Raw genomic sequence first — 24401 nt, forward strand, 5'->3', positions numbered from 1 at the left:
GCGGCGATGGAAACTGATGAGAGAAAGGATATGGCGAATTGACGATTTTAAATAAAACCAGTTGCCGGGTAACCCACTTAGCGAGGCTTGGTAATATAATATTAGACCCGGTAACCTGGCCAAAGCACGCTCGGTACTGATACAAAGATATGAATGATGAAGCGCATTCGTGCGTGCCTAGTCCAAGCGTGGGAAAGATATACTTACGCACCTTTCTCGGCAGGGGTTATCGATTGCCATTAATATTATGTTGCTAAATATGCCGGTGCACTGGAAATAAATGTCGCTTATTATAATTATTATTTATTACATATTAAGAGACGGGAGGTAAGAGGAGCTCGTTTTTTATTGAGGGCTATATCGAGATGAATTATTCACTGCTTTAGAACTCTAGATAATTATTAACATTTATAAAATTTCCAGCCGTATTCAAACTTTTAACATTTTCTTTCAGCCTCTGCACGATTATAGAGCAAGTGGCCACGCCGGAAGAGAAAGACGACGAATTCCCGGCTTCAGCAAAGCTCAACGACGAATCAAAGCGTCCAGCACTCCGGCGCTCTTGGATAGAAATCACGACAGGTGTGTGCACACGTATGTTTAAATAGTATCAAACATTGACGAATAAACCGGGCAACTTTGTTTCTATCGTTTAAAAAAAATTAATGGCCCCGCGATTGTCGATACAACGGTGCCGAATGATTTATTGAACGTTAGAATAACATCAAAAGTGCCGTGTTGAATCGTTTACTCGTTGTGATCGCATTTCTCGTAAGGTGACGACGGCGAGACCTCCCGGAAAATATCTCCGTATCACGGGAGAAGACTTCCTCGAAACGAGAAATCATTTTAAAAAAACGTCCCGCAGAGGACAAAGGCGAACCGCGTCAAAGGTCGCTGCTGGTCCCACAGAGTGCCGCGTTTTCTGAGCCTTTTCGCAATCTACTAGACCGCCGATCTCCGCGTCGCGTTCACGTGTGTGTGGCCGTGGATACGTACGTGTCGTTAGAAAAGGGCCGTCTATCGAAGAGCGAGTAAGAACGTTATTTCGGATGACCTACCTGGGGTGCATTGACGCTGTGCGTCCGAGCCCACGAACACATACGTGATCAACGGATGTTCTAATTACTGAGCATAGAAAACGCCCTACCGCAGCTTTTTATCTAGTCTACATCTTTTTTCTTTCTCTTTCTCTCTCTCTGTTTCTCTTCGTGTAGGTTGATTCTATTCGCCGAAAAGGGCTATCCTTCGTTTTGATAAAGTGAAAACAGAGCTAGAAGATAGCTTCCTTGCTCTTCGTAATCTTTGGCATTCGTGCCGATATTAATTAACTTTGTGTAGCTCGCGATATTTTAGAGAAGGATTTTCGAATAATTAAGCAATTTCGTGATGCAACTAACTTTTTTTTTTTTTTTTTTTTGTGCTACATTGATAAGATCAGGAATAAAATAAATTGTCAAAGTGTTGGCTACATCTAGTATCGTATCGGTTTTCCGATTTTCGCTGGACCTCACAGGATTAACAATCCATGTATCTGCATAGACATGAAACGCTGCATTTCTCTGAATACGGGTCGGCGTCCCGCCGATTGGGAAAAAGATGAAAGGTAGGGTGGATTCTCTACACGAATAAATGGCGCCTTTTGTGGTCGGCTGCCGACCAAGAGAAAGTGAGACAGAAAATGAGAGGCGGAGTGTAAGATGCTGCACTTCCCTCGTCTTGTACCTGATGCGATCGACCCTCAAAAATCTATTCCTGGAAGAGTTCACGGGACACCCAAACCGTGCGTGGAGTATCCGTCCACACGTTCGAAGTCTTCTCGTTCATGCTGAAGCTCTCAGTTGCCGATGAAACGTCGACCGCTGCATATTCTGCCACTGGCTACAGACGAATCGTGAATACTTTACTTCTCCATCACTTTCGCAAAAGTGCCATTTTACTTCGAAAGAGAAACTGTCGCGAGGAAATTTTTAATTTAATTCTGACGGCAGGATATTTTTTTATTCTCGTATATAATTAAATTTCAAGTTCTCTCGTATTATCGCGACGGCATTTAAATACAGACTTGGGAATGTTTCGAGTGTTATTATTGTACGTCGAGATACCGCTTTTGCGGTAATGCGACACGATTCCGTGACAGCAATGTGGTATATAAGGTGTCATCGGAGAGCACAGGATGCGGCCTACACACGAGGAATCACACTAGAAGACAAGGAAGGATAAGGGATCGGCATACGAAAGGAGAGCACTCATTCGTGACAAATATTCTGTATGATGTGGTGCGTGATTCCGATTAAACTGATTCGGACAATTACATCCGTTGTGATGCACTAAGAAATTCCCTTTTAACAATTTAGTTATATATATCGAAATATTTTCCTGAAGCTATACAGGATAATTTTAAAACATGTTTAATTAATTAATTAATTATTTTATTTTCTATTTATTACGTGTTTCTAAACTGACGAATGTTTTTTTTTCTTTTTTCTTATCCGTCAAATAAAATATCTCATTAACCCGGTACCTCATTAACGTCGCAATATTAACGGCAAACGGATTGCGCGCCTCAAGCATCAATTATCAGAACACTATGATGTAACAACAATTATGAAAATATTTCCCTCGCAACTAACTATTCTGAAGCGCACATTGTATCTGAATATTTTACATCGCGTAAATGTTCGCGCGGTTATAATAATTGCAGCGAAACGTCGTACTTAGAGCAGACTGTTTTAACTTTCTGGTAAATTTGTCTGTTGGACAATTATGTGCCTATCTCTATTTATTAATTTAATTTAATTTTTTTTTTAATAAATAAAGATAGGCTCACATTTATCTGATAAGTAAATTCTCGGAAAGCTCAAACTATCGGCCCTTAGATGATAACTGTGTTATTAAAAAAAAATATATATTTATACGCATTTAGTGGGGAAAATGAAATAAAATTTGTGCCGCGCTTGTTGGCATAAATACCATAAGCGGCTTGACTAACGACGCATGGAAATAAGATCGCCACGTCAATAATTTCACGAATTGCTAACGCAACTTTATTCGTGACACGTTTGCGAAATATTTCAGCCGGTTTCCCCTTTCGCGAACACAGACGCACTTCCGCTATTTCATTTTGAACGGTCGCGCAAGCTGTGAGTTATTAGTCTCGTGTCTTCCTCAGAGTGTAAAGACGCTGCATCGTAATGCGAGGCGTTCGAAGTAAATCACGTAGTTGTCTCTCGTCGATTTTCATCCGAAACCGTTGGTCAGTCGTAACGCTATAAAAAAAGAAAAAGAAAACATATATATGTGACACGAGAAACTAATTTTTAAAGAACCGATTGCTCTCGTAAGGATCGAAAGGGTGCGGTAAACGGGAACGGGGGAGAATTTAATAATTTCAGAAGCGATATCTGGTAGGGAAAGTCAGGAACTTCTTGCTCCGACAATTATGACTTCTTGCTGCTGCCTTCTCATTTAATGCGGGTGTCATTAATATGCTAGGTGAATAACAAAAAAAATCTCATTTGCAGTCGGCAATGGTCCGGTGACGAAGAGGACGACGGGTCGAGGACGGGTCACGTTACAACCGAGCATCCCTTGGCTGAAGCCACGATACCCTTGGTGAATCATTCGAGGCTGCAGGAGCCACCCTCCGTCCTAAATGTCAGCAGCGTGCCCACCGGCGGAAATCAGAATGCTACGCATCGTACACAGAGCCAGCAGGAGAGCGTGTTGCAGAAATTCCGTAAGAGCTTCTCGCTGAGGTTTCACAAGAAGGGCAGTAAGGAGAGCAACGAGGAATGCCCCGTAGAAGACAACGACGGGTCGTTGGACGAGGAGGAAGGCACGGAGACACCTTCTGTAACTACCTCCGATCAAAGCAGCCAGCACAAAGACGACTCCAGCAGCGACCAAAAATTTCGGTTTGTATAATAATTCTCTTGTCTTTTCTTTGACCGCACACGATAGATTTATAAATTCGTACATCTCCAAATATCGTTGTTGCGGCCGTATGCGAATGTCCAGCAGGCGAAAAGAATGATCTAATCATTTTAATCGAATGTCTTTAGGTTTGGCCCTCTCGTTTGGAGAAGCAGCAAAGAGAGGAAAAAGGGTAACAAAGCTGCTCGGAACGCCAAGTGCAACAGCGGAGACAGCGGTATACAGATCGAGGTGAAAAAAGAGAAAGAGATACAAAAAGAGATCGCTCTGTTCTTTGTAAAGGACAAGTTCCGTTTCAAGAGGATGTTCGAATGACGTCTGAGGGTGTTGGAAAGATTACATCGGTTTCTAGAGAACTTAGGTGAATTTACGCGGCTAAAAGGCGTCCTAGTCTTTCGAGCACCTCTCGGACGTCTTTCGAATGATTTCGACGACGTCCTCGAAGCGTTCGTGTTACTTGACGAGATAAGTCGATGGTGGAAATGAAAATCAACGTTTACCTATGAATATATCGTAGATGGTATCTGGTGGATCGGTAACTGGAGGCAGCGGCAGCGGAGTGATGGGAGGTTGCGACAGCTCCGAGTCTCACGACACGGACGATATTCCCGACGACACCGACAGCCCTCCGGCCCTTCGCCGACGGGTTGCCGATAAATTGCGGCCTCAGTCCGAGCTCATTAACCAGATACTGATTGACAAGTTCAAGGTAAATCGTTTACACATTCCCTTCTCTTATCGCCGTTGTGTGACTCACGCCGCTCGGATCTTTGTCACGAAAAACGTTTCAGGTTGCGTTAAACGCTTTTCGTGACACCAAAAATTTTTTTATTGCGACGTAAAAATAATTTATGCAACTCGCGATGGACATTAAAGCCATCCATTATTAACTAATGACACTTGAAATGGTCATTTTCAAGTTTTATTATTTATTTCGAGATTAGTATTGAAACAGCAGTGAATTAGAGAGCGATCTCTTTTATAGAAACGTAATGCCGATTAAATTGAAAAGTTTTTAATTGATTTCCTGTGAAATGAGGATACGCGCAAATAAATGTTTTATTTTTATACAAATTTACATGATAATTACGGTGCTTATCTGCCTTATGGTCGTAACTGTTTCCTTGATAATCAGGATTAGTCACTTCTACGTACGTCCGACCACGTTTGCAAAGATATTCGCTTATGCCGTTCTGTGATAGCTATTTTTATATCGCAAGCGCCAGGATGCCAGACGAGGATATGCATTCGTCATTAGTCGATATGAAGTTATTTACGCGATCGTCCACAATTTAACTCAACGATGTAAAAATACGTTACGTTTGATATTACAGTTGCCTAAAATGTTATTGTACAAAATACAACTGTTGCGTAAAAGTGCCTTTGATTCAAGGAATAATAGCTGATAAAAAACGAATAGTAATGTACCAATAATTAACACATAGACAATATTATTTTTGATTCTTTAATATTTGCATCTGCATCCTAAAATAACTTGATGAGTATCGTGCTTTTTATCGTTAGAACGACGAGTTAATCAATACGTGCGTTTAACGTGGCAGAAATAAATTGCAGTTCCTCATTAAAATCTGCTCGACTGTTCCAGGCGGATTTGCAGAATCGCACGTCGCGACACAATCACGTGCGTCGCACGAATAGTGACCTAGGAGGACAGAGACTGCTCCAGTGGGACACGAGGTCTGGATACGTCCACAATTATCGCAGAATGCTGTCGACTCCGTCGCCGATCAAGACGAGACCGCCCAGGCTCAGCCCGAGGCACTCCTCCCATGATATCGTTACGCTTCGAAGGTGCGTTTAATTATTGTAATCGTGCCTCGTGTTTGAGCAACCCTTGTCGCGTACGCCTCATTAAACCGTCGTCATTTACGAATCACGTCGATTCTTTGCGAAGACCGAAGAAACCCAGGCGACTGTTGCCTTTAAATTCTTGAATTTCTCCCGTGGTGATTGAAAGAGCTTCGAATAAAAAAAAAACATTCAACGGGAAAACAAAATTTTAATTCAGCGATCTATTTTTTTTTTTTTTTTAATAGTATCAGTGTTTATTTATTTATAATATTAATATAAATTTTGCAAGCCAAAGTTTTAAGAACTATTAAGGAATATCTTTGTATTTTTTTTGTACATGTAACATTGCAATAGACGCGTGATTCATTCGCGAGATATATTCTTTGGGCAACGTTCCCTTGGGTTTTCCAAATCGAGGCGAGCATAATCTTTTACTCTCTGCGAATATGAAAAGCTAGCAGTATCGACGAGGCGTTAGAGGAAATGAAAACCATTTTGCGAAACGAAAAAAGACATATCGAACGCTTGTTAACTCCACTCTTTTTAGCCGCACGGCCGTACCTACTACAGCCTGATGCGTTCGCTCGCTGCTTATTTCTTTTTAAATCAATTACATGCCCGACTTCCTTTTACAAACGCGACACTTATTAATTGCAATCCCACATCTCGAATCGACAAACCCCCCAAAAAAAAACACACAAGTGACAACTTGGGAAAATTCTGAAAATTCTTTGTTCTCGGACCTTTCCAGTAAATCGAGGGAGACCAGTGGTAGGTAGACGGGTATTATAACAAATCACCTTTTTTAATCTTTCCTCCAGTAAAAAGTTGATCCGCCACGCGTAACATACGTATACATACATACATGTGTATGTATACATACCTCTTATCGTGTGTTGTACTCTATATATATATATGTATATATATATATATATATATATTATATACATATGCATATACATATTATACCCACCTATACCGTAATCTGTTGCTGAATGTTGTACCGATATGCTTAATACCTGAGTACACGCTTTTGTCGATCCCCCCTCGCTCGATACGCCGCACGTTAACGCGGTACGGGGACGAATTGATGCCGGACTAACGAATTTTTTTCTTTTTCTCGCGCTCTTTAGTAACGCGAAAGGGAGGAGTTATCGGACAAATTTGAGGCGATCGCTTAGCCAGCCACTGGGAATCAATCAGCTCTCACCACTAATGCGCGCCAAAACCGGAGGTAAGCAAGGTTATCGTATTTGTTTCTGAAACGTCTCTTAATTTCAGATAGACTTGGAGCTCTCTGACGTAGATCACGTTCTTGTCATCTTATCTACCAAGCACGCGTGTGGACTGGGTCACTCTTTTATAACTGTAAAAGACAAGGCCGCACGTCTCTCTTTTAATCGTTGCGGATAAGAGTTACAGTCGGATCATTTTTAATCACACGGAAGATTTGTAATCCTAAGATTTTCATACTCTTCGGACTTGATCTCGGGATTCCTGGTAATATAAAATAATATTAGCAAAATTAAAAAAAAAAAAGAGATACGCAAAGAAACGATATAGAAAGCAAAATTTTTAGCAGTACTTTTACTGACAAAGACAGATATTCTTGTGCGGTAACTGGAATTGCCGGAGAGATTCATGTCGGCACACGTTTGCTAGGTAGATAGAATTCATACGCTAGTAGAAAACCCTCGATGATATCTAGTGCACCGTATACCGCAGAGACCGCCAATTCTCTTTCTCTTTCTCTCTCTTTCTCCCTTCCTCTCTCTATCTTTCTCTCACTCTCTGTCTCTAGACATCATCGTGAAGAGTATTCTGCATGCACACCTTGTAAAAACACTGTTGAAACGTTTACATCGTATTGCTATATCGAATGCACCCTCACGAAAAAGAAAGGAAGGATAATGGGGAAGTGTAATAATCGTGTTCCGTCTGATCCCTGTAAAAACGTTGCTTCGTGTGGAAACGCTTTTGTTTTGCGATAATAGCAAAGAGCCTGGTTCGCCGGAGCACTTCGCGCTTTCGCCGTCTCTCCTTCCCGAGAGTGCGATCAATTGAAAAATGAAATTTGCACATAGATAGTTAACTGAATACTTGGAAGGCAGATAACTCCGGCGAGCTTGGCCAGCTTCTCTCGAGGAATATCATGAAAAGTACTATTTCATTCTTTTTTCGGCCACGTCGGGAGCTGTACACGGTGGACGGTTTTTGGCCTGAGGTCTGATGTACTTGTTACCCCAATAACTTCCAGAGGGATTTCTCCGACAAACGTGAAGCAAGAGTCGTTTACGTTGTGGGACGCTTTGTAGCAATCAATTATTTTACCGAAACTATTGTATGGAAGAATTAAGCTGACACATATTTCTCAAGCGATCTAATTTATATCCTTTTGTTAGATTATCAGCATTTTCTGCGTAATTTCGCGCAGGAATTATATACGCCTTGCTGATTGATTTTTGTTTATCTTTTTACACTTGGTTTAATATTTGAATCAATATTTAATGGGCAATTTGTGCAAAAATATCCTTTTTTTTATTAATATAAAGAAATTTTTTTTGTGAAAAAAATAGGCGCGAGATTACCTGGTGGCAATGTGCTGTCGGAGGACGAGCAGGATGTGAGAGCCGGAACATCGGAGGACGACGAAATGATGTCTGACTCCGAATCTTCGATCGCTTCTTTGACGGATAAAAAAAAATCATTTGAACAGACGATGGATGAGGAAATTGTTATGCTGGCCGAAGCTGTTTGGGACCATGTAGCAATGGAGCCGGAAGAGCTGGCCTTCCGTGCCGGGGACGTGATCGATGTCCTTGATACTCTCGACAGAGATTGGTGGTGGGGCAGTTGTAGAGGAGAGCACGGGTGGTTTCCAGCCGCTTTTGTCAGGGTAAATATTCTCAAAGAATTTTTATACCTTTCAACAAATTATTATATAAAATTTGGCAGAAAGTGGTAATTATAAAAAGAAAAAAAATTATTTGTGACTATGTTATTTATCGAATTTTTAGTAAATTAGTCACAGATTGATATAATAAATATGTTTTTAGCTGCGCGTGAGTCAAGAAGATACAGTGGAAGATTGTCTTGCAGCAATGGCCTCGGGAAGATCCGCGAGTAATCAGCTCAGAAGGCGGACAAGCGTCTCTCTGCTATCAAATGAACAAGTGAGAGCCAGCGTGGTTCGCGAGCTTGTCCACACCGAACGCGATTTTGTTAAGATTTTACGCGACGTGGCTGAGGGTTACATCGCGGAATGCCGTAGACGCACGGACATGTTCACCGAGGAGCAAATTGAAACAATTTTTATCAATCTTGAGGACCTGTTGAACTTTCAGTCTGAGTTTCTAAAGGATCTCGAAGACCGTATTGACTGGAACGCGCCGTACAAAAGCTGCGTCGGCGAGTGCTTCCTCAATCATGTTAGTGATATTATCGAGTTGACGTTCTTTCTTCCTCGTTGATAATTCTATGCATACAAATGATTAACGTCACGAATAGTTACGTTTCTATATTTCTACTTATCTCAACTTTCTTCAGCTATATGTTAAACATTAAAAAAAAATTTGAAAACTTTTATTAATGCATTTAAATAAAGTTTAAGAAAAAAAAAAACGTATTGATTTTTTCAGAAAGCGGGCTTTCGTATGTACTCCGAATATTGTAACAGTCATCCAATGGCCACAGCGACGCTGCAGGAGCTCTACCAGCACAATCGTTATAGCAAATTTTTCGAGGCCTGTCGACTGATGAGAGGTCTCATGGAGATCCCCTTGGACGGATATTTATTAACACCCATCCAACGAATATGTAAATACCCCCTTCAATTGGCAGAGTTACTGAAATACACCAAGTCCGATCATCCAGATTACCACAAGATTCAAGAGGCCTTGGAAGCGATGAGGGACGTTGCAGTGCTGATCAATGAGAGAAAAAGGCGGATGGAGAGTCTAGAAAAATTAGCCGCCTGGCAAATGCGCGTAGAAGGTTGGGAGGTACGTCACTTTTCGCAGTTGTGAATAAAATAAGATAAAAACGAGATATTTTTAAAATGCGCATTTTAAATGATCTCACGAATGCCGATTACCCTCATAGTACGAGCTTTATTCAAAACAATTATCCTGAAATGCATTTAATATCGACGACAATCGGTCGCAGGGTGAGGATCTCATAGAAGTTTCGTCGCAACTTATTTATCAAGGTGATGCAATGAGAGTGAAAAGCGGCATGTGGACGAACAACATCACATTGTTTCTCTTCGATCATCAGCTTGTCTATTGCAAAAAAGACATTCTCAAGCGTCACACTTACGTTTACAAAGGTCGTATTTATCTTGATACTAGCGAGGTCATCGATGTGCCTGACGGAAAAGGTAATATTTAATACCGTGATATTAAAAAAAAAAAAATTGTTAATTCAGAATGTGCTTTTTTCTTTATAAAACAGTAATGACTTATTAATTTGATAATTTTATATAAATTTTTATGCAAAATTCCATTTTATATATAGTATCGTGAACATTAATAAATAATTAAATAAATTGTTAAAAGATAAATTAAATTAATGATCAATTTTCTCCACAGATCTTCAATCGGGAGTAACAGTGAGGCATTGCCTAAAGATATACAGCTGCGTCCGAGACAAGTGGTTGCTTTTCTGTTGCCGCACAGCGGAGGAGAAACGACGGTGGTTAACGGCAATGGCCGAGGAACGAAGAATGGTAAATCAAGACAGAAGTGAAGGATTGGAGTTTCCAGCGGCGGCTAGGCAGCTCGCCAGGCTTGCCGCTAGCAGGCAGCAGAACAGGCCACCGATCAAACCTCGCAGTAAGTATTTACCACTTTGATATTTATAGTCGTGTCATACAATAAAATGTATTTTCCGCTAGTTTTTATTATACAATAACTGGTTTAGTTTTAATTCATTTAGGTTTTTTGACAGCTGTTTTTATTTTCCATTAACTTTACGATGTTGCAGATAAAACTTATAAAAGGGAATCGACCTATGAGATGCCCACGACGATGGTCGGCACAACAAATTCGTTGGGACGAAAGGTCGGAACCTGGTTCACGTTCGGTAGCAACAAAAAAAATGTGCGGCTACAACCGTCCTGAGACAGGCCTACCTTCGTACCGTATATTGATCTGTAATTCTGTGACTAAAGGTGCTGCGTCATCCTATTGAAATCCTTATGTGTAACACCTCGATAATGGTCGCGTCAAAACTTGAAAATCTTTATGAGAAGACATTTAGAAATATCATTGTTAATCGATATGCTTATCATTTTGCCACTGGTGGAAGTTACACTCTACACACCGATGAATAAACCGTCATTATCGCTAAGAGGATTTCATAGCGTGAAGGATGAACAGCGTCTCGTCATATGTACGGCACGAAGGTGTTTAGATAGTTTATAAGTAGATTTTCTCTTCAAGTATACCTCCGCTTATAAACCAAGGAAGGTAAACGCTATCAATTTTAACGACCGATTTCGATCATCGTTTATGAAAAACGAGATCCATAAACGAAAGAAGCGTCCAAGGATCTCTTATTCACGGCCTCACGAAGGCCGACGTTTCTATTGACCGATTTCGATATTTGCAAACGATGGTCACTTGTTATGCTTAATCAGAATTTAGTGAGTTTTTGCTCGTTGCTCGCCTAACCTTTAGATCTTAAAACAATGTTCGATCATCCGCAACGTGACGTTACAACGTTACGTGCTCAGTCTGAAAAGCACTGTCCAAAAAGAAAACGTTTCGAAGAAGAAAACTATTTGTTACAAGCTGAAAGAGTTATATAACCAATCTTGTAGATATTTGACGTTAAAAATTATTGTTAATCGTAATGAATACGAGAGTAGATTAGGGAAATAGAAACATTTAGAGAAGTAGATGATGATAAATGTATAAAGTCAATAGCGGGCTTCTGAAGTACTAAAGAGAAAGTACTAGTCATTCTTTCGTCGTGAATTCTTGATGAATGCCGACGAAACATGATACATATATATATGTATATATGACATATTGTTATACGCGCAATCGCTTTTTAGGTGAAAAGGTGACATGGTACGTTACACGGCTGTATTTTTACGATAATTGAAAGACTGACAACCAAGATACTTCCTGGAGAGGGAACCTTAAGGTTGTAATCTTGAGAGAGAAATGCGACGGGATCGATTAAAAATGATCTGAATTGAATTAAAATTTGTTGGTCGAATATTTCATTTTAATCCATTAATTTTTATTATCGTTGTTTCGAAAATTATTTTGTCGATGAATTTTATGTGCAACGATAACTAACGTGCACAGTTCTATCTGTGTAACTATTTAGCAAATTTAATCATGAAATTTTGTATCGATTAGATTTGTGAGGAAATTTTAAACGGCCGATTCCGCACATCACTTTTCTCTCAACGAAAACGTAGATTAAACGTATTTCGTAGAAAAAAAAATCTCTAGCGAGCTATACAAGTAAGGTAACTCTCACTGCTTAAACTAATGTTCGTTATTTCGCATCGTAATATTTGTAGTAGTGTGTACAAGAGTTTCGAACGACAGAAAAGCAGAAAGACGAGAGGGTGAAACGTAACGATGGATGGATGAACGCGAATGTTTATGCGAAACATACACAATGCAGTAGCAATATTACTTATTACAGGCGAAAAAAAGAATGATTAAAAAAGACATGTAAATATTCGCATATCATGCCTTCTTATCTTACTGCGATAGGAAGTGCAAAGCTTTAAAGAAGAAAGAAGATTAAAAAGTGAAAAAATGAAAGAATGAAAGAGGAAAAAGGAGAAGATCTCTCCCAAGTTTTTTTTACTCTTGTACTGAAAGACATATGACGATTTAACAACGAGAAAAATATTTGTCAGCCAGCAGACGAATCTCTATGTTAATAATATGTGCATTACCTATGCGGTCCCTTCACAAAATGTTCGATCTTACAGTTTTAGCAATTTATATATGGCTATTTCCATCAGTATCTTTTCCTTAAAATTGGAAAAAGATAGAAAGTAAGCTGAATCGGAATTAAAGTGAATTCACATTGATGATAATGAACATTGAACACTTTAATGACCGGTGACGCCACATTGGCGTCATTTGTGTGTCGAATGTTAATTATCTTTTTTATTTTTTATTTTTAAAATATTTTATGAGTTTCATTAAGTAACACCGAATAACTTATTTCTCGTCAATTATTGTAGAAAAGGCCGGTTACTGGTGAAAGTTACTCGCACAACTACTCGGCCTGTGTAGCATTAATTATGAATCTTGAAAGTTTCTAACACTGCCAATAAGTTTGAAGAAATATTTCTTTGTTCGTTAAAACTGTTTAATTTTTAATAGAAAAAAGACTGGTGTAATTTCGATTCTATCTTTATTTACATACATGCACACACGAGGGACAAACGCAACTATTTTATTTTATTAACATTTACGTTTAAAAGGATGTAATATACAAGTTTAAGCGAAGCGATATTTACGCTCATATAACATAATAATAATTATAATAACTAATTAACAATAAGTTTGAAGGGGGTGGTCCTCAATCGAAGATCTACCCAGCGGCACTCAGAGTCCATTGTGCCTCCTTTCGACACGGAAAATACGCGGGATGAGGGTCAAGGTAGAACCCAGGACCTTAGGATTATATTAATCATCCGCGTTAACACGGAGCTACGCGTCATCCCTTTTTGTATAACATAGAAAGATATATTTTTACTTATTTCCTGACGTAATTTACTATCTATGACAAGGACAATATAATGATAAAAGAATGGATCAAGATTCCTACTGTACAGAGAGAGATCATTAACCTGTTGATGTTTAGACTTAAGAGAGGCGCAATTTGTTGCTGGACCCAACTCATTTCAGAGTTATTTTTATAGGAGAAATGACTCATTAGTTGGAATGTGATTCTTTTAGTAAGTATCGCTGTTATACACAAACTGCTTTAATGGCCAACGTAAAGTGTAAGGAAGAAAAAATTGTTACTAAGGGTAAGAAACGGGAAGATCCCGAACATGGAAGTCTAAAAAGCATCCCTCGAGGGAATGTCTTCTAAATAACTTTAACAGGCATCTCTTAACGATATTCACGTTGTCTGCAGGACACGGTATTATGTAATACATAGGTAAGCACAACTTTTCACGCAATTCACGAAACGGCACATGCACTCTTACAATGAAGAGATGAATCGAGATCCGCGAAAATTTGCATCTCGAATTTACTAGCTCTCACGTATTGCCAGGCGAATTACATTACATATCCAACGTAATCTCAACATGCAGATTAATTTATACCTCGGAGAACACTACTTTCTCTTTCCTCTTTTTTTTTTTTTTTTCCGAAAACCATCATACAGACAAGATCTGCATAATATTCGAAGAAATGTGCTTCGAAATAACAAGTATTAAACTAAGCACTGTTGTTATAATTTAGGCTGCTACATACATGATACATTTAAAAGCGCAATTATATTTTTCTTGAAATTTGATATCGGTACTCTTATGCGCTGACGAAGTAGAGTATTTTTTTTTTTCTGTAGCGAAATTATCTTACATGATATCGTTGTTTTCTATACGTATAGACGTATTTTGTAAGTGTAAATATCGTAGATCTAATCTCTCATTAGAGATAACTTCAACGGATTTTGTAGCGACTAAGTGAAATCTATTGTTAAGCAATATATCTGATGTTGGTATAGTTAATTATTGATTAAACGGTGATATTATTTTGTATATTTGTATATCTCTTTAATTTAATCATTTTGATGATAATTCGTCATTGCGAAATTTAACTTTATCTTACAATTATTGTTTATGATATGTACAATAAAACATATTATACAATATGATTGTCATTGTTTTCCAAATAAGAATATATATATGCCAAGTTACATATATGTAAATAAACATTTTATAACTATTATGCTTTGTCCATATGAATTCTTCATATTCTTATTTCATTTTTTATAAAACCATTACATCACTAATGTAACATACAAACATTGAAGCATACTAATTCTTATACAGATTCTTATAAGGATTAAATACCAATTATACAAATATTTTCCTGCTTTGAGAGTTGAGCTTTCAATTGTGAATTTTCGTCTCTCAATTGATTTACAGCTTCTCGGAGATTTTTCACTTCGTCGCGCAATTGTGACTTCTCTTGCAAGGTTTGAGTTAATTTGTCTGAAGTATCTTTTAATTCTATAATGTATTCGTATGCCCGCGCTAGTATACCACCTTTGCTCTGTAAATAAATCATCACCATTAAACAATATAAATTATTTCTTTATAATATAAAATAAAAATTACTACAAAACAAAAGTCAATTCAAGATTTTGCAAATGTCATACTTGCGGTTCTAAATTCGGTTTTACATCTTTCTCTTTATTCACATCCTGCTCACACTCCGATAAAAGTTTTGCTAGTTTGGAAATCCAGTTGCTAATTTTGTCCCGTCTACGTCTTTCAACTTCATTGTGTGTCACTCTTCGCCTTTCATCTCTCTAAATATAAAATTTACTCTTAATAAAAAAAAAACAATATATAAATATATCGATAATATCGATAATATCCTACCTTTTTTACAGTGTTAACTATACTCTGTGCTGCTTCTATTTGCAGTTTGGCTACACTAGGTACTACTCTAGCAGATTCTGAAGTTACAGCGTCATTGCTATTACTGAGTACATACAATTGTCCATTTAATGACGAAGTTAAAACTTGGACAGAGGTATTTACAGGGGTGGCTACCGAAAGTTCATTTTCTTCTCTGTCATTGTTACGAACATGCATAACTTTGTATGCCACAGTGTTAACAGTGTTATCATCCCTGTTTAGTGCATACAGGTGATACTGTACATTATCATCTTCTACTTCTACATCAGCGTCGCAATCCACTATCTCTGCTTCTTCTAGAACCACCCCGACAGTTTCATCGCTCCCTATATGCTCATCTGTGCTATAATATAAAGGTGATCTTGTCGTTGAGAAGAGAAAGTCCAACTAGATGTAGTAAGACAAGTTGCTCCAGCTTGCTGGTGAATTTGTCTATCAGGTAAACATACGTCTGTCTTTACCTTTCTGTTTAAATAGTTAAAGACACATGTTTACCTAATAAATAAATTTATCAGAAAGTGTGAACAGCCTGGCCTAAGAGCCAATTGCTTTAACTTCCTGATAACTTTATATATCAGGTAAACATGTATTTTTCTTCATCTCTCATTTTAAATTAATAAAAATACATAATATTATACGCCAATTCGGTAAAGTTACTTACAAGTTGGAACAATTGGCCCTAAATGATAAATAACAGATCGTATTTAAAAAAAAAAAAATGCTTGTACCTTTCATCAATAGTTTCAAATTGATCAGCCTCCATTTCAATGAACGGCAGTAATAGGTTTTATAATCATCAATTCGGTTTATTATTAACGTTACGTTGGTTATCAGTAATAATTTTACGGACGAGAAAATACTCCGAACCGGTAGCTCGTTGCGTTGGGTTTACTCCAGCTTACTCAAAGCGTGCTGGCAGTGCACTAGGTGGCGCAAGGAACGACAAGTACCATCGATGAAAGGAGAAAATGCAAACAAACTCGAGTTACACCTGACACCGCGCGTCAGCCGAATCGTAACATTGATAGTGCCAGATTGCTCACATTTTCGTCTCAGGCTTATCCTGCCGTTCGTGAACGGCAGTAACCGGGATGAGCGCGAGTGTGAAGGAGACTGTGCACAACTTAAGCAACGTCGTGAACAACGAGCACGGAAATGAGGATGTAAGGAGCAAGGAAATGTAGAAACATTATTTCTCAGTTATCCAACGTTTCTCTAATTCTTCACCACGATCTGTCATTTTGCGGTAGCCGGGTGGTTTTTTTTTTTTTTTTCTGTAATACAATTTTAAATCTTTAATCTTTATCGCTCGCAAGGGTTATGTTCTACAATGCAATGTTTTGTTGATAGCTTCGATTACTAGAACAAAATTACAGTAATGCTATACACTAAAGGGCCGTATTTTTGTATAATTTTCCAGCAAGCAGTCACATCTGAGGAATCGCCAGCCAAGCAGAAACTCAGGAGCTGGTTGAATCGACATTTGCGTATTGAAATGACTGACGGAAGGGTTTTGAGAGGAGCGTTCCTCTGCACGGATCGTGACGCCAATGTTATTTTGGGCTCCTGCACCGAATATCTGTCCACAGAGCATACAGAAGCAAGAGTTTTAGGCTTGGTGATGGTGCCTGGTCGACACATTGTCTCGATACACTTAGACGTTTAAAAAAACGTACGTCTTGCATATTTGTAAATACTTTCTTTCACTTTCTTTATTACGTTTATTATATCGCCAGGTGTGCTGTGTTAAAAATTGTACAAATATGTGATACATGTATCTTTATATTTTACAGACTTTGTTTCTTTGGCGATATAAACAATTATATTTTTAATATAAGCTGATGATTTGTCCATCTTATTGATTTGATCGAGACTAACCTGAAAATAATATAATTATATAATACAAAAAGTAATAGTCTCGAAATTATTGTGATTAAACTAGACAGAATTGTGAAGTATGCTTTAATCTAATTGTATTTTTATGATAAGGATGCTGTGAATTCTTAGTAACAAAATACATATTTGAGAAGAAAATTTTCGATTTCGAATTACTAAACACTTTTCATATAATAAACTGTTATTAAAAAATACATTAACAATCGAATAAATAATATTTAATTTTTAATTGCGATTAAATAAAAACGGTAATTTAATTATGCACTTATATAAGTGACCGAGAAATTAAAAATAAACGAGATAATAAATTCGTTAATCCCAGGGGTTCGCGGTGCCGAGTATTCGAAGTAAATTGGTGGCACGATCGGAGTGAGAAATTTATCGAGCCACCACCGATAATTCGAGCAAGTAGTACGAGTCAACGCGCCTATAATCAAATGTTCAGACGATCACACGATAGACATCAGTAGTATATCTAAATGATAATCATTTATGTATGATCAAGATTTTTCAGGATATGTTACCTATCATTTTTTATTTATAAAAACCAGAAATTACAGAGCGCGCGTTTTTATTTGTCATATGCCTTACATTTATTCGAAATCTTACTAATAACAAGCTGATAATCTTAAATAGTATTGTAATTAAAACATTCTAAGAATATATAATGAATTAAAAGAAAATTAATCGGCTATTAACTCGAAGTTTGTCTTCAAATAAAAATTAATGAGTTAAAAAATTTCTAATTATGTAATTAAAGTTTAAATAAGTGCATCAGCTCATACTAATAATCTAAAAATTATTAAGAATTTAACAAACTGAATAAACCAGATGTATATCTTTTTAATTTAATATTTTATATTATTACGAATCGTATGTATTTGACACATGTGTTGTTCCGTATGTACAAGTACAAATACCCTCACAAATATATAAAGTTAAAATCGTTATACTCTCGTGCATCCTTTTACACGCTAGTGTATGCGTGCAAACACACTCGTACATATGTGAATAAAATAAATATAAAAAGACGTTTAATTATGACATTTAACCGAGGAAATCATAATTCGATACATCCTCAAACTGCTGATTTTGTGTATTGCCAGGTGCCATAGGTCTCGTTGTTATCTGTCCCCTTGGACCTATCATTTGCTGTTGCACTCCAAACGACACTTGTCGAACGCTATATTGGGGTTGTGGCTATAAAAACGTATATAACAGTCCGTATTGCACAAGATACTTGTTCTAAATATAATTGTAAAAAAATTGTAAAAAAATAATTGTCAAAAAAGCTCTATTTTTTAAAGTTTTCTTAAGTTCTCACCTGTTGCAATAAATGTCGAAGACCAAGATTATTTGTAGAAACTGGACGCATCAACCTTTGAGAATTCGCCTGTTGATTAGCTATAGCTGCTGGATTAATACCTCTCTGTGCTTGTTGTGCCTGTGCATCCGAAAATAATTAAAAATCCCTCTTATATAAAGAGTATATTTATTTAAGGGTTAGTTCACCTCAAGTTGTTGTTTGTACTGCATTTCTTGCTGTTGTGCTACTTCTAAATTTTGTTGAATCTAAACAAAAATATATAAAAATTTTATAAGAATTTCTGAATATTCGAAAATTATTTCGATTAAAAATATATACTTACATTTACTTCCAACTGAGATTTATATTGCGCTTCTTGTTGTTGTGCAGCTTCTAACGTTTGTCTCAGTTGTTGAATTTTTAACAAATTTTGATGTCTAGCCATTTCTAAATCATCAAATTGAGGTCGTTGTTGACCAATCATACCTCCACCACCAGCATTTGCTTGTGGACCACTGATTCCGCTATTCTGTAATGTAAAATATGCCAAATATTTAGCTTATTTTATTGTGACCGAGCGTCGGAATGTAACAATATATATTCTATTTCATAAAAATATCTACAAATTTGTGCATACCTGCATATTCATTTGCGTTTGTGGACCGCTAGTCGAAGTTAAAGTTTGTTGAGGTGCACTAGACACAACATTCTGTGTTATTTGGCCACCTCCCATTGCCATGGTATTCGTTTGGGACATAAGAATACCCCCTTGTGTACCTGTAGTAGGCATAGGTGCAGAAATTGTATTGCCTGGTCCAGGATTGGCCTTAAAAAAAATTTATTATATTATATCTTTTTTTACTTTTTAATTTATTTGTGAATTCATGTAGAAGTTGATTCATATAAGAGTAATAATATATTCTTTACCTGTCTTACAGAAGCATTTTGAGATGTTTTCTGCTGCTGTATAACCTTACGGAGACGATCTACAAAAGCTGTTTGATCATTTGGAATAAAGCCTAGGTATGTTTTCTTGTCTGCAGTATACAAAAGTATAAGAACTTTTATTTCACAAGCTGGACTTGATGATGATGCAGAAGTGAAGTGAACACAACCTGCCTGAAATTGTATATCTATTATATATCTTACATTTTAAATATTTTAGAAATATTATCGTAAATATATCATCCTCCAGGCGAGAGTGTAACAATATTATATGCATTTTTTATGAACAAAATAAAAAATACATAAATTTATTCACAGTACATATAATAAATATACTTACAAATCCAGCAGTCATCATTTTTGTTAAAGATTCCAATGCTTCACACGGCGTAGGGTGAAACACCACGGATTTAGAATTTTTCAGATAGCTGCCACCAATACTTCCTATTAATTGTTTTGGCATTAATTGCATAATCAATTTTGGTGGCCATGTATCTGCTTTCCTGAAAAATAAATGTTAAATTAAAAATAATAAATAAATAAAACAGGAAGATTATCGATAAAATGAGAAATGGCAATTTACAATTCTGGATCTCCATCTTTTGCATTAGCTGAAACCTGACACGGTACGTGTCTCGTCTGTTTTTGCGCATCTGTTGGATTTTTGGCTTTTTCAATCCATTCTACAATACCCTGCCAAATATTTTGACGTTCGCGTGGTACGAGTTGTTGATTTTGTACAGTACCAGTGGATACATTGCCCTAAAAAAATACAAATTAAGCTAACATATCTATTTATTTCAATATATATTTTATAGAATTATTACCTTATAATTTAAATAGGAAGTTTACAAAATATAAATTGTGTATTTTTATATAATTTTTATATAATTTGATTACTTGTGCTTGAGAATGCGTGATTTGTTGCGTAATAGAAGATACGGAAACCGGTGCTTGCTGCGAAGCTGTAACGGTTTGTGGCACTTGAGTAGGTACAGACTGGGTAATACAAGACGAAGTAAGTTGCGAGCCCGGTTGACTGTGAGTTGGTTGAGCGGCCATAGACATGGTAGCCTGCTGGACATTTTGTTGTTGTAACATTGTTAAACGTAGTTGCTGCTGTTGCTGTGTAAGTTGCTGTTGCTGTTGTTGTTGATTAGTTGCCATAACGTTATTACCAGCTACTGTGAAGTGAATATTACACAGTTTATGCATGTTAAAACACATATATGAGTACAAAAAATAAGATGCAAATTTATTTTACCATCTAATCGTTGACTAAACGCAGCTACGTTGAGCCCCAATGATGAAGGCGGTTGTGTTAATTGTGCTATTAGCGCACTACCTTGTGTATTTGCAGACGCGGTCGCACCCGGTGCTATGAACGGTGGTCGCATCCATCTCGGCCTAGTACCTAGGTTTACTCCTGGTGGATGATAATTTGGTGGTGCAGCTATCTGAGGATTGTAAGGTTGCCGCGCGGCATTCATCGGTGCTGCCATGGACGGCGTTACGGTTTGATGTACGTTGGTGATATTTTGAGGAGCTTGATTTCTGAAAGGAGGACCCTGTTGTTGATTCGGCGGGGCGATATTCTGTTGCACTTGATTAGTGTTAGGACTATCATTGCTTTGCAATGGGCTCAGAGGTATTTGCGCTGCAGTAGCTGCGGTATTGTGAACGTTTCCACCCATTTGAGGACTAACAGGTCGCTCCTTTAAGTTGTAGTTTCGCAAAAGTACCAAATGACGCGGATCTTTAGCATAATTCTTTGTTTGCGAGGATTGTAAATCACCGCCAGCTTTCTCAAATAGCTTATATAAAGCTGGAATTTTTCTTGGCGATAATATAGAGATGTTAATATTTCTCTGAAAAATTACACACACATATAGATATATATATACGTGTATAGTTCATTCCTTATTAAGAATTTATAACTTCTAGGCCATTCACCTCTTGATAAATGGCAGCTAATTGTTCGATAGTATGACCAGCAAACTTGTAAGTTTCTTGAATCATAGTTTGATATGGGGGTGAATTACATATCAAAATACAATGTTTTTGTGAAGCTGTATTTTGCTCTCGTCTTAATTGTAAATCTTCAAAACACTGTAATCCCGTGGCAAGACCTTCACCAATATTTGCAAAAGATTCTCCTTTTCCACCAACCATTCTAATAAAAAAAAAAAGTATATATTAATTAAATAAATCAATAAATAACAACAATATTTAATATTAAAATAAAAAAAAGGTCAATTTATCTATGATAAAGGCATTTTCAAAAAATATTTGTTGTACTTACTCAAGCTTATCTAAGACCATTAGGAGCTTATGGGGATTTGAATAAGGTCCAAGAGTTTCTGTGCATGGAGATGGTAAGCAATCAGCAGCATGATAAACAACTATTCCATATAATGTTGTGCTATTCTGCTGTACAAGTTCCAATTGCAGTAAAATAAATTGAAATTAATTTTTGTATAATAAAATAAGAAAAAGATATTTAATAAAGACATACCTCTGATACATATTCTCTATCTTCTATGCCACCTTGACTAAAATATCTAAGAAAACCAAAAACATTTTTTTTAATTTAATACTTATGCTACAATATTGGATATTTTTATTCAACTAACTTTGCTTTATTAGAAATTATTCTTTTTATGTGCTCAAATAATTTTCTTTTTCACAGAATTTAAAGATATAATGTTTTTTACTTACTCTAATGTTGGAATAACATAATTGGTTTTAAGATCATTGAGGTATGCACCATTGACAGCAGTTCCCTCAATGACAAATATAACATCAGCTTGTATTCCATGTTCTGTTGGTCCTGTCACCATTGTTCTAAAACACAATTTTTGCTATTACTTTAATTACCTCTTTTACATATACACACGTTTAATTAAATTTCTTCTTCTAAAAACTTATAATATTCAGCTCTGTATTATTTAGCTAGAAAAAAAAATAAAAACTTAAAGGTTTAACCTTATAATTCAATTTTTCTTTAGATTATTAAATTATGTTTAATAAGATAAAAATAATAACTCAACGTAGAGTTATTAGTTAAATCGAAATAGTTTAAGCTAACCTAAACGCGATTCCTACATTAACAAAATCAAAGTGATATTAAAAACAATAATATCTTCTCTCTTGATAAACTTACATTCAATAAAAATGTACAAGTTCAGGTAAAAAATACGCTGATCAGTCGACGTTAAAATATTGTAAAAATATGAATCATAAAAACAACTTGTTTTATCCTTCTCGCTGATAAAACTGGATAAAATTGTACTGTTATGTGTAGTACGATACTCCGCATTAGAGAGACCAACTCGGAATCGCGGCTTCCACGCGTACAGGTGCAGAGGCTCGTCCGTGTGAAGCCAGCGCTTCGGCTGCCGTCGGATAGAGGAAAAGGCCAGAACTATACACTGTCCTACTCTTTCGCGGCGTCGCCTGCAGTTATCACAGATTCGCTTCACACTAACATCGCCGAGTTATAAGATGAGAGCAGAAATATAAACTTAACAGTAAAATAAAAAGATTTTGTAATGATTTTATAATTAAATACGCGTAATTGCGGAGCGATTAACGACGCGTCCGCACCCACGAGGCTCCGCAACTAGACCGACCGTCAGAGATTTCGGCGCGTAGAGAGAAAGATTTCGATCGCGAACGAGTATAAATTTATTTAGAATTTTTGCCGATATGTGTATCGGTGAAACGCGCTTTAATGCGCGTAGCTATTATGCGATAACTCAATCTCACGTTTCTTGATTAAAACGAACGCCATCGATCGAATCGTTTATTGTTAATGAGCGGATTAAATTTCTACATATAATTTAATTAGCGGGGTTCGTTTTACACCGCGTATCTGAAAATCACTCGCGCGTGCTGGTCACTAAAGCTCTATTTGACTTTACGATATCGCGGATGAGAAGCGGCATGTCTAATTTTTATTCACAATAATCGTCGAAATAATTGAGTGGCTTTTTTGCACGTTATCACTCTCGCTTTCTACGGATTAACTTATTGTAAAACTGCGAACTCTCTTTTTCTTATACCGACAAATGTCTAAATAATTGCCTTTACGAGTATGCTTCGCGGGAAAAAATTGTCCATAGCCGGTTAAATTATTTTCTTTTTTGAATATTAAAACAAACCATGCGCACGCTTTGCATCCGCTATTTTTCAAAAAGTTTGTTGTCAGCGGAATAAACGGCGCCAAAAAGGTGCGCATAACGGTAAAAATAAACGGGTCGCAATACAAAATTTTTCACACTCATTGGACACTCGCGGTATCATCCCCATGCCGACCAATTACAACCCTTCTCTTATCACCTGATAGGTGGGAACGTTTTTTCCCTAGTGCGCCAATTAATTACCCCCTCAACATAAGTACCGTTATCACGACCGCGCTACCCTCATTTCGCGCCTAAATGTAGTCGGGAACGGATGTGTAAAGGGGGGATAACTGTTCTCTACCGGAGTTCAAGTTTAAGTTCACGGTCACTTCGATGAGTCAGCGCCTTGAGGAGTCATAATTAAATAAAAGTTTCATCGACGATACATCAAGATACATCAAGATACATCAAGATACATCATATTTCTTTTGTCAAGATCGAGGATTTAACGGAAGCGTCGTGGACTATCCTGCGAGCGATCTAATGCGCGATGAAGTATTATGTGAGTGAGTGTGAGTGTGAGTGTGAGCGTACAGTTTTGCGTTTTTGTATATTATACGGGGTGTTGTGTTTAAGTTATTATAAAACAAGGTCGCTTTTCTCGTGATCGGAATATTGTTTCGCGCTCTCGGGTTATAATTCGCGTTTTTAATTTATTTTTTAATTGATCGTTGTACAG

General features: G+C 37.1%; 4 protein-coding genes across 10 annotated transcripts; 2 read left to right on the plus strand and 2 right to left on the minus strand.

Moving 5' to 3' along the window:
• Window positions 1-259: 259 nt before the first annotated feature.
• LOC139102171 (spermatogenesis-associated protein 13-like) lies at window positions 260-14304 on the plus strand. Its single transcript, XM_070655894.1, has 13 exons — window positions 260-265; window positions 395-582; window positions 3525-3917; window positions 4065-4167; window positions 4454-4645; window positions 5543-5748; window positions 6882-6982; window positions 8325-8644; window positions 8805-9176; window positions 9387-9749; window positions 9913-10126; window positions 10338-10580; window positions 10732-14304. The coding sequence occupies exons 1-13, from the start codon at window positions 260-262 to the stop codon at window positions 10866-10868; spliced, it is 2838 nt and encodes a 945-aa protein (XP_070511995.1). The 3' UTR covers window positions 10869-14304.
• Window positions 14305-14696: 392 nt separating this feature from the next.
• On the minus strand, window positions 14697-16289 carry LOC139102310 (upstream stimulatory factor 2-like). The gene is made up of 4 exons (XM_070656119.1): window positions 16120-16289; window positions 15353-15734; window positions 15127-15279; window positions 14697-15020 (listed from the first exon to the last, which is right to left on the minus strand). Exons 1-4 carry the CDS (start codon window positions 16152-16154, stop codon window positions 14811-14813), a joined length of 780 nt encoding a protein of 259 aa, XP_070512220.1. The 5' UTR covers window positions 16155-16289; the 3' UTR covers window positions 14697-14810.
• A 40-nt stretch (window positions 16290-16329) lies between these two features.
• LOC139102311 (N-alpha-acetyltransferase 38, NatC auxiliary subunit-like) lies at window positions 16330-19662 on the plus strand. Of its 4 annotated transcripts, none has more exons than XM_070656122.1 (3): window positions 16330-16554; window positions 16812-17063; window positions 19532-19662. In XM_070656122.1, the coding sequence occupies exons 1-2, from the start codon at window positions 16483-16485 to the stop codon at window positions 17055-17057; spliced, it is 318 nt and encodes a 105-aa protein (XP_070512223.1). In that variant the 5' UTR covers window positions 16330-16482; the 3' UTR covers window positions 17058-17063; window positions 19532-19662. The 4 variants fall into 4 exon arrangements, with proteins under 4 accessions (XP_070512223.1, XP_070512224.1, XP_070512222.1 ...); XM_070656123.1 differs by lacking the exon at window positions 19532-19662 and adding an exon at window positions 17610-17760; XM_070656121.1 differs by lacking the exon at window positions 19532-19662 and adding an exon at window positions 17185-17425.
• Window positions 17804-22856, minus strand: LOC139102309 (mediator of RNA polymerase II transcription subunit 25-like). Of its 4 annotated transcripts, none has more exons than XM_070656118.1 (15): window positions 22702-22856; window positions 22257-22382; window positions 22054-22099; window positions 21841-21965; window positions 21492-21711; window positions 20803-21406; window positions 20439-20719; window positions 20122-20300; window positions 19879-20041; window positions 19521-19712; window positions 19231-19419; window positions 18937-19122; window positions 18800-18859; window positions 18612-18731; window positions 17804-18487 (listed from the first exon to the last, which is right to left on the minus strand). In XM_070656118.1, exons 2-15 carry the CDS (start codon window positions 22376-22378, stop codon window positions 18335-18337), a joined length of 2640 nt encoding a protein of 879 aa, XP_070512219.1. In that variant the 5' UTR covers window positions 22379-22382; window positions 22702-22856; the 3' UTR covers window positions 17804-18334. The 4 variants fall into 4 exon arrangements, with proteins under 4 accessions (XP_070512219.1, XP_070512217.1, XP_070512218.1 ...); XM_070656116.1 differs by having other exon boundaries at window positions 20439-20722; XM_070656117.1 differs by having other exon boundaries at window positions 21841-21968.
• Window positions 22857-24401: the final 1545 nt, after the last annotated feature.

The sequence above is a fragment of the Cardiocondyla obscurior genome, linkage group LG04 (assembly GCF_019399895.1).
Source record: "Cardiocondyla obscurior isolate alpha-2009 linkage group LG04, Cobs3.1, whole genome shotgun sequence".
Lineage (NCBI taxonomy): Eukaryota > Metazoa > Arthropoda > Insecta > Hymenoptera > Formicidae > Cardiocondyla > Cardiocondyla obscurior.